The sequence below is a fragment of the Panthera onca genome, chromosome B1 (assembly GCF_046562875.1).
Source record: "Panthera onca isolate mPanOnc1 chromosome B1, mPanOnc1 haplotype 2, whole genome shotgun sequence".
Classification (NCBI taxonomy): Eukaryota; Metazoa; Chordata; class Mammalia; order Carnivora; family Felidae; genus Panthera; species Panthera onca.
This window is the reverse complement of record NC_138342.1, coordinates 119,237,337-119,248,044: the sequence shown is the minus strand read 5'-3', so window position 1 is coordinate 119,248,044 and position 10,708 is coordinate 119,237,337. Positions and strand designations below refer to the sequence as shown.

Here is a 10,708-nt window from a genome sequence, read left to right as displayed (position 1 = left end):
TGAAGTCTCCATGCCATTGGAATGTGGGAAAACCTACGTGCCAACAGGCCCAACACTTAAAACCTTGCAAATGTGTCCCATGAAGCCATGTCTGAAAATGGCAGAGCTATCCTCCATTCAAGCCCCCGAGTCATTATGTGGAACAAAGTCCACTAGCTTGCAATGCTTACCTCACAACCGTTAGTTGGGAGAAAAACTTCTATATTATCAATGCATTCTTGCTACAGGAGCTTAGCCTAACCTAAACATTACAACCACCTTTTCCCTGACAATCTTGGATCTTCCTCTGAATTCTTTGCTTTTATTTTAAAAATTAATGTACAGGGACACCTGGGTGGGCTCATTTGGTTAAGCATCCAACGTCGGCTCAGGTCATGATCTTGTGGTTTGTGAGTCTGAGCCCGCCTCTGGCTCTGTGCTGAGAGCTCAGAGCCTGGAGCCTGCTTCAGATTCTGTTGTCTCCCTCTCTCTCTGCCCCTCCGCTGCTCATGCTCTGTGTCTCTCTCTCTCAAATATAAATAAACATTAAAAAAATGTTTTTAAAAATAAAAATCAATGTATAATATCCTCTAACATTTGTTTTAATAAAAATATTCCCCTAAACATAAAGTAACTGGTGCTTAAATAAGATATGCTACTTATCCTGTAGCTTTGAACAACCCTGGATACACCACTACGTCATTATACACACCACAGTTACTATATTAACACACACACAATCTCTGAAACAGGTTTTTATTAAACAGTAAAGCAAAACTGGAACACAAGTTTAAATGTTTGTAAATTAGGTCACAAAAGGGATGCAAAATGTTTGCAGTATAACTATTATATTCATACAGCTAAAGTCATTCATTGAATCTTACACCAATACAAACGTTAAGATTATTCCATGATTAAAAGTAGCCCAAATCTAATAACCAAAACTATATTAGTGGATCTCTCTTCCTATTTAACATCTTAACATTACTTCTGATATCAATTTTCTTACCAAATGGAATCTACAAACTAAATTTCTTGAAACTGTCAAAGAGTGACTAAAACTCTGCAAACCAAGTAGTTAGGTTTACAGAAAATTCTGGGGAAGTAGTGAGATTAAAATACTGAGAAAATATCACTTAGTATACACGTAAAACTCCTCCATTTTGTTCATGATTCTGACACTAATACACTCTCAAGGGATTTTGCAAAAGTTGATGTGCTGGGTACCACAAAGAAACCGTGAGACTAAACTCTTTGTAACTGTTCTCTTCTAGATGTGGTTGACCTAAGGTTAGTCACATTTAATCTACTTTCATATTCATATATTCCCCAAAAGATATCGTCTGTGCCACAGATCACACGAATCTGGAGTGAAAACATTTGGAGCTGGTTACTACTGTTTGCCCAGTGCCTTTCCCATCCCATTTCTGTTCTATTTCAAACATATAACCGGAGCTCATCTTTTCAGATACCAAGTGCATTAGCTGTGCAAAAGGAAGTTTTTAACAACAGACCTTCCCAATTTGATAACTCAGTTGCAAAGGAAAGTCTTCATATTTATGGCCTCTGTTTTCAATCAATTAAAGACAAACCAACAATCCTATCTTATTACTAACTATGACAAGCCCTAACTGAGAAAGTGTCTTATTTTGGTTAAGTTTCAACAATTCAAGCTCAGGTTACTCTCACAGATGATTAACTATTAAAATTACTTTTACAAATGTGAAACAATTTTTTCCTTAGGGGAAGGGAAATGGGAAGGAAGAAGCAAATGGAGAAGAGGCACAACATGGTAGACAGGGTACATAAAGCTGTGCGTTCAGTACATGATTTTGGTCACTTTTCACAACACGGTGGTTATTTTCTTGTATCTCTTAATATGCCTATAATAAAAGACAGTGCTAAACCTGTAAATCAAAGCAAATTTGATAAAACATTCATTTTCAAGTTTCATAAATATATGCATTTCTAATTATAAAGTCTCTACAATACATTAGCACATTTTCATAGACTAACATATTATACACAAGCTCATGGAAGTCTTCTGTTATGCTCTTAATTTTGCCTAGATCTGATATTATCTTCATAAATATTCAATTAAGCCACAAACAAAAGTACTATAACTTTTTGAACCTATCCAAGTTTTAAAGAAAAAAAGATCAGCAGCAATTCCATAAAACAGAAGGGATGTCAATCCCTTACTTTCTTTTGCTTTTTGTGTCAGTTGTTTGAAAAACACTAGAAGCTGACATGAGGTTTTCTATATATTGTCCAAGAACTTGGTTTTCTGATTTTAGCTTCAGATTTTCTTCCTTAACTGCATCTACTCTTGCGGAGAGGTCTATATTAAAAATAAAAAAGCCCATTATCAATAAAATAATGGCAATGACTCCGTATCATAAAAGACTTAAGATTCATTCTTAAAATAGATAACATGATCTTTAAATTTTCTGTTTTTAAATTCAAGTAACTTTAGAATTCAGGTGAACAAAGTAAACTGAGTGCCGGTCAATAGCTAAAATTCTTAAAAAGTGATTTCACATTAGACTAAATGTTATTCTTGGTAAACAGCATTTATGTTGAGTGGTTATTTCTTTAAATGGTTATTTCTAAAAAGTACAGATTCAGTTTTTTCACCAAAATGTGAATTTTGGTTCATGCCTTAACATAAAAACTAACATGTTTGCTAGAAACGCTTCAGAAAATGTGGTAGGCAAATACAACTTGCTTTATACACGGACTATAGAAAGTCAGTTTCCAAGCAATGAAATATTTTGCATTTTTACCTTAGTAAGAAATTCAAAAGACACAGTTCCTAATGATCAAATAAAACATCACCTCCATTCATTCACTTAACAACTAAGTATTGGGTGCCCTCTAAGAGTCAGGCACTGTTCTAGAGGCAACAGTAACAAAACCCCTTGCCTTCCCAGAGCTTACATTCTAATATGCATGTGAACACATGTGCATTTAGGGGGTCCCAAGTAAAAGGAAAAAAAACAAGGGTAAGAGTGGTAGGAAGCAAAAGGGAAGTTGCCCTTTGAAATTTTTTTTAATGTTTGTTTATTTTTGAGAGAGACACAGACAGAGAGCGTGAGCAGGGGAGGGGCAGAGAGAGGGAGACACAGAATCCGAAGCAGGCTCCAGGTTCTGAGCTATCAGCCCAGAGCCCGACTCAGGGCCCGAACTCACAGACCGTGAGATCATGACCTGAGCTGAAATTGGATGCTCAACTGACTGAGCCACCCAGGAGCCCCTGAAGTTGCCCTTTTATATAGTATAGTCAGGGATAGCTATTTTGATAAAGGGAATTTGACCAGAGACCTAAAGGAAGGAAATGAGCCATACAGAACGCAAACACCTAAGGGAAAGATTCAAGCCCCTAAGTAGAAGCATATGCTGAAAGAACAGCAAGGAGGCCAGTGTCTGAGGCAGAATGTATGAGGCAGACAGTGTGACATGACTGACTCTGAAAGGTAAAAAGTAACAGGTTTCCAGAGAGTAACCTGGCTTTTATTAACTGTGAAATAGGAAGCCAGTGAAATGACATGATCTGCTCACCCTGCTGTTACAAAAGAAAAAAAAAAAACCCACAACCTCTTAATTTCACTAAAAACCGGGATGTTGCAGGACACCCGGGTGGCTCGGTTGGTTGAACATCCAACTTTGGCTCAAGTCACAATCTCAGGGTTTGTGAGTTTGAGCCCCACATTGGGCATGCTGCTGTCAGTGCAGAGCCTGCTTCAGATCCCCCGTCCCCCTCTCTGGTTCTCCCCTGCTCACTCTCGCACTCCCTCTCAAAAATAAATAAACATTAAAAAAAAAAAAGATGTTTCACTGGTAGTATTAATTTTATGCAAGACATTTAGAAAATGAAAACAAACCTCAGATCAATTTACTTTTAATCTCTGAAGCTAAAACACTTTTTATTTTAATTTAAGCTGTATTAAAGTGGACTTAGTAATAACACAATGCTTAAAAGGGGGCTCTCATGTAATAAACAGCATTACCTTAAACCCAGAGGGATGCATAGGAACACTATTTGACTTTCTCATTGAAGCACACCTCTTCTTTAAAATCACCAGCCAAAGATGCAGGCAGGAGGGGGAAAACATTATCGAAATGGACTTTGAAGTTTATACTTTCAAAAACTGGGGGCACGGTAACAAAATTTAGCAACATAAATGCTTACAATTTCAACTATTGGATGTTATTCAAGAAAACTACAAAATGGAGGCTCACCTTCAAGTGTGTGTTGAAGTTCCAACACTTGGTTAATAAGTCGCGTTTTTTCCTCCAGTTCCACCTGATTTTCAGCATCAACTGCTGTAATACAAAGGTTTGCATTTCCTATTAACGTTAGGTACCATTTGTGTAGTGCAGCACTTAAAGTCGTACAAAATGTTTCATCTCTGTTATCTTACTTGCCTTACACAAGAACCCTGTAAAGGAAAAAGTTATATGCCCACATGGCAGATATGTTTTGCCAACATCAATTCTTTCTAGAACTAGACAGTATATAAGTCAGTAAATTAGCCAAATCCAACCCTTCTAAATATTGCTTCTCTGTTCTTTCTGTTGCTCTATGAAGCCAAAAGCATCCACAAAACCAGGAACATACAAAAAGGAAAATAAAGAACATACCATCCATGTCAGCATTCATCATCTCGGGTAACAAACTTTTGGGCCTTGGATACAAAATCCTTGATGAATCGTCTGCAATAAGAAAAAGAAACAGACACATATAGCAATAACATACCATTGTACATTTATCAAATTTTTTTAAAGGAGATAATGATCAATAGTAGTAAAGTTATGGAAGAACAAATACAAAATATTAGACACAAATTTTAAATATGTATCTTCTTAGAAAGCAGTATGGTAATAAATTACACTCATAAAAACATTTAAATATTTTCTACTAAGCAATTTTGCTCTTGGAAATTTAGCCTAAGGAAAATTACAAAGAAGGAAAAATTATACACATAAAATCTTCACTTCAACCTTATTTACAACGCACCAAATTGGAAACAACATAAACTGTCCATTCAGTCTGTAATTACTGTAGTTTCTAATTGAGTGGGTACTAAAAATAATTAGGATGACTATAATAACATAGAAGAATGTTTATAAAATGGTGTATTCATTGATGTAAATCATGTAAAATATACATAAATACAAATAAAGAGAACAGCAAAATGAAAAAAGCTCTTCTATTAAGGATGATAATAGGGATGAAAACAAATGTGTTTAAAAATACTTTTCATCATTAAAGTATTATTTTATATATACTGTTTAAAACTTTTTATTGATAACGTTCAAGAGAAAAATACTAGTTACCTGAAACATTAATGTGGGATAAATGAAAATATCAACCTGTTACATCCTAGTTAGAGTTAAAACAAATTAATTAGGATGTGAATAAGTAAAACATTAACATTTTTTTTTTTTAATTTTTTTTTTCAACGTTTTTTATTTATTTTTGGGACAGAGAGAGACAGAGCATGAATGGGGGAGGGGCAGAGAGAGAGGGAGACACTGAATCGGAAACAGGCTCCAGGCTCCGAGCCATCAGCCCAGAGCCTGACGCGGGGCTCGAACTCACGGACCGCGAGATCGTGACCTGGCTGAAGTCGGACGCTTAACCGACTGCGCCACCCAGGCGCCCCAAACATTAACATTTTATTGTTCCTATAAAAGGTTTCAAAATATTAAAGCATAAAATTCTTATGAAATACGTTGTGCTCTATAGCTAACATTCATTTCATATTCAGTGTGTTCAAGAGTTATTAAATAAACCAGATTATTACTGGTCACCAATCTAATCTACTCACTGAAGCAATTTAGACCTGTCAATATTGTTACTCTTTCAACAAATTATTTATGAAGCACCTCTTATACCCAAAACATTGTTATGCTTCCATATACTAAACAGTGGAACCCAGACCTACTGAACAAGGATGTCGACATTCTAGAACTAGAATCACATTAAAGAGTTTTCAGATACTGGCATGAATGTGAAGATAAAATGCTCAGTGTACGTACATATGAACTATCTCTGAAATAAGACATCACGTATTATTCTAAAAAAGAAAGACATTAAACATCCTACACATAGCATTATTAAAGAATTAACTAGCTACAAATGATGTAAAATTGATTTAATGCTTAATAAATCTACTCCCAAGTCTTCGGGCATCTTTCTACTTCTCTAGAATTAGTTACTCTCCCCTTCATATCTTATTCACATGGTTTTAATTCTCAGGTTCTTTGTACTTCAGAGAAAGTTGACACATATATTTGTGATATATGTACGTGTTATATACATATTACATGTGCATTATATATATACATACATATGTAATATATGTACATATGTAATATACATATAAAATTTCTCTGAAGTGCAAGGAACCTGAGAATATATACGTGATTAAATACATATTAATAATATATACACATAATATGTTAATATGTAATATGTATCAGTACATCTACATAAATCCAGGTAGACTAATTACTAAAAATCTTTTTAAAAATTATTTATTTATTTATTTTAAAGTTTCATTTATTTTGAGAGACAGTGTGCATGCATGCGTGAGTCGGGTAGGGGCAGAGAGAGAGAGAGAGAGAGAGAGAGAATATCTCAGGCCCTGCCCCATCAGCATGGAGCCAGATGCAGGGCTCAAACTCAGAAACCAGGAGATCATGACCTGAGCAGAAATCAACAGTTCCACACTCAGCTGACTGAACCACCCAGGCGCCCCCCAAAATTATTTAAATTATTCAACTTACTATAATATGTGAAGCCCACACTTCAAAAATTATCCGTCTCCATTCAATCACCAACGTATCTCTTTACAATCGAAGAGGAAGAGTGTTAACAGTGAAAACTTTATTTGACACTTGCAATTTTCCTACCATTTCAACCACTGACCTGGCTAACACAGGTCTGGGAGGGATGACCTAGGCCACAGCCAAAAGCAAAAGTGATCTTGAGAGTACTCAGCCAACAATAGCCGGCAGCTTGGCTATTTCCCCTGCTAAATAATATATAAAAAGTACTTCAAATTTCTAATATTTGCTTTTAAAAATACAGCTAAAACAAAATTTTCATGACAAATGAGAAGTGTTGTAAGATACATAAGCCAAGGAACAAATAATCATGCAATCAATACAAATGACTTTGATATCAGATTTCGTATAGGGATATGGTATATTTTTCCTGCTTATGTTTCAGTCTAACACGAAAAGTAAAAAGTCTACAAAAGCAAACTGTTCCAAACTGATCAATGTAATCATGAAGCCAGTTTCTGAAATTTTGGCCACATGTAAACCAAACAATAGAAAATCTTTGTATGGTTTATCAACAGTTTGACTTCATCTGAAAAAAATGAAGGAAAAAAAGGCAGAAAAATGGGGTGGAGGGGGATTAGAGGAAAAATGAAGCTTAGAAACACACACTAAAGACTGGGGTGGAGTCAATACCACAGAAGCCAGGCAGGCACAAGGACAGTGCTATGGGATCGACAACACAACCTGAGAGAACACCATTCATATCATAGTCCATGTAAGACTGCACTTGAGGCTTGCACAGTGCAAAATCTGCCCTACTGTATGTGGCAGCCTTGTACAAAAGGGTATTCATGATTCTTTAATAAAAGAGACAGGAGTATTGCCAGCTGCCTCTGCACAACAACAAAAAAGACAAATAAAATTTTCTATTATTATGATATGATTAAATAGGCTGGCCTCAAAATGCTTTCTTGCATATATTCAAGTTATTTCAGTAAATTTAGAGTAACAAACTGATTTATTTTATATATAAGATCAGAAGGTTCATTGAGCTCTTTGTATCAAAGCAATTTAGCCACAGATTTTTTCTTTCAAAATAAGATCAATCTTCAAACTTCATGATGTCTACATTAGCACATTAGACTGAGTTTTTCAACTATAAAATGTTTTTTAATCTATAGCTGCTATCATATCAATCCAATTTCATGTGAAATGCACTTTTTAGAGTTCACTGTCAATTCTTCTGTTCCTATACATAAATGCAAATCTGATGTGAAAAGAAAATCCAGACCAAAGTATCTCAAGTGTGAGAACACTGAAATGAATGTGGGGTGCTAAGGCTGATCTGTTTTTCCTAAGGCTGCCTTAGTTCCAAAATGATTACAGTTCTGAGACTTGTCAGCTCTGACTCAAGCCTAGATTGGATATCAGAAGTGTTTCTCAAATATTGCAGTAAATTTTCCAAGGGATGCAAGTGCTGATGCATAGGGGCACTTGTACCCCAATGTTTATAGCAGCACGCTCAACAATAGCCAAATTATGGAAAGAGACTAAATGTCCATCAACTGATGAATGGATAAAGAAATTGTGGTTTATATACACAATGGAATACTACATGGCAATGAGAAAGAACGAAATATGGCCTTTTGTAGCAATGTGGATGGAACTGGAGTGTTATGCTAAGTGAAATAAGCCATACAGAGAAAGACAGATACCATATGTTTTCACTCTTATGTGGATCCTGAGAAACTTAACAGAAGACCATGTGGGATAGGAAGGAAAAAAAAAAAGTTAGAGAGGGAGAGAGCCAAAACACAAGAGACTCTTAAAAACTGAGAATAAACTGAGGGTTGATGGCGGGTGGGAGGGAGGAGAGGGTGGGTGATAGGCATTGAGGAGGGCACCTTACAGGATGAGTACTGGGTGTTGTATGGAAACCAATCTGACAATAAATTTCATATTAAAACCAAACCAAAACAAAACAAAACAAATTGCAGTAAATTTTGATGCCTATCTTCATCTAGCCTTGGTCAGTGGAAGAGAACCTAGAACTATTTTGATAATTTAAGTCCTGGATGTAAGAGGTATGGAGAGAACAAGGGTCAGGAAGTGTGACAAACATTAGGACGGACCCATCTTCCATGCCCACACACTTGTGACCAAAGACTACTGTTCTACCAAAGTAGACCTCTACCTTCTTTTATAGTACCCTGAATAGTACCACTGTTAAGAGGCAGTGTAGCACAGTGATTAAGAACATAAATTTTTATTACCTGTATTTAAATCCTAGCTCTGCTATTTATAAGCTCTGGAACCTCAAGCAAGGTTATACCTCAGCCTCAGTTTCCTCATCTGTAAAATGAGGATAAGAGTATATACCTCATAGTTTTGTTGTCAAGAATTTAATGAGTTCATATATATATAGCGTGCTTGCAATGGTACCTTGTACAAAGAAGGTATTGAATAATATTAGCTGTTATCTTCTCTCCCTTTTGACTCTAATTCAGGCCACAAAAAGAAATTTTGGAAAAATCATCTGGTCTAGCTGCCGCATTTCACAAATAAACCAAGGCCAAAAGTAATAATGGCTTACCCAACATCACAAAATCACAAAAGTAGTTACTGCCAGAGCCAGGAGTACCCAGGCTAGTTTTTTCCACCATACCATTCCAGGTATGCTCACATCTGAGACCTAAGATTTTGAGAGTTAAGACTGAAATGCAACCAACTTTTCTGCATCTAAAACTGTGCGTTAATCAACTAAATGCTTTACATATATTATTAGTTCGTATTCATCAAATCAACAGGGCATCGTAATTTATGTTTGTGGATGCTGTATCTCAGAAAGGCTATGTATCTGCCTTAGACTTCACAGCCAACGTTTGTACCAAGAATTTGAAGGCAGGTCTAACTATAACGTTCCTGCTTTTCCACTATATAATGGAAAAAAACTTTAATAACAGCCCTAATCTCAGTTTTCCAAATATTTTGCAATCTTTGATGTTAAATCCCTTTGATATTTTACTAAGCAACTGAAAATAAATTTCATTCCCTTCAAGCTGTATCAACTTTCAACATGAGTTTATCTGTTCAGGCTCCTTCAAGTTCTGAATTGTTCTGGTTAGATAAATGCAGTCTGAGATTCTACAAGATTAAGGAATTGATTTGATCGGTCCAATGAGGACAGGAACGGAAGCTAGAGTCCCAGAGAATGACTAGCTACCGTGAATTTAATCAAAGAGTACGGCAACAATATACAGGCACAGCTTTGGATCTTCAGGTACAGACTTACGGTGTCGGCAGCACAGCATTTTAACATTGTTACGTCATAGTAGTGGTCTCGCTACATTGTATAACAAAAGTCCTGCCTTTCAGAAATGTATCTTCTCTCTCCTTTTCAATCCTAACTCCCCAAAACTTGCTCAGCAGGACCCTAAAGCCCAAGTAGAAACTAACCCGGGAGCTGCTTTCAGCCCCTGGAAAGCTGTCGCCAAGCCCTTATTTATCGCTCACTCGCCACCCTCCCCGCCTTGGCATCCTCTCCCCACAACCTGCGGGCTCTCGGCAGAGCACCCATGGACTAGTCCAGGCGTGCCAGGTCCCATTCCACCCAAACGCCCCTCCGCCGTCCCAATCAGGGCGGGAGGCTGGACAACGGCCTTCGACTCAGAAGAGACGGTGAGAAGGCGGCAGAACGTCCGCCTCAGCGATGAAAGCAGCCCCTCCCCAAAGGAACCTCTAGGCTCAATAATGAGAAGATGCAACGGAGGTTGCGCAGGGGCTCTGCAGACAGCCAGGCCTCCGCCGCCCACCAAATGCCCAGGCCCGAGGCCGCTCTTCCCGGGCCCCTGGTGCGCAGGATCGCGTCCAGTCTACCCCGCCCTCCAGGCCCTTGGCTGTACCGTGGCCGCAAACTCCAATAGCCCGGGGCCAG

General features: G+C 37.3%; 1 protein-coding gene across 5 annotated transcripts in view; it reads right to left on the bottom strand.

The window, feature by feature from the left end:
* Positions 1-721: 721 nt before the first annotated feature.
* Positions 722-10,708, bottom strand: part of SCOC (short coiled-coil protein) — a 44,456-nt gene continuing 34,469 nt past the window's right edge. Inside the window, exons 2-5 of one of the 5 annotated variants that reach the window (XM_078445730.1) lie at positions 9,048-9,126; positions 4,624-4,695; positions 4,222-4,305; positions 722-2,320 (exon numbers count right to left, since the gene is read on the bottom strand). In XM_078445730.1, the coding sequence (XP_078301856.1) occupies positions 2,178-2,320; positions 4,222-4,305; positions 4,624-4,645 (249 nt within the window). In that variant the 5' untranslated portion in view covers positions 4,646-4,695; positions 9,048-9,126 and the 3' untranslated portion in view covers positions 722-2,177. Of the gene's footprint in view, positions 2,321-4,221; positions 4,306-4,623; positions 4,696-6,774; positions 6,842-6,916; positions 7,023-9,047; positions 9,127-10,676; positions 10,702-10,708 lie in introns of those variants that run through there. The other 4 variants (XM_060654133.2, XM_078445732.1, XM_078445731.1 and 1 more) reach the window with 4 other exon arrangements.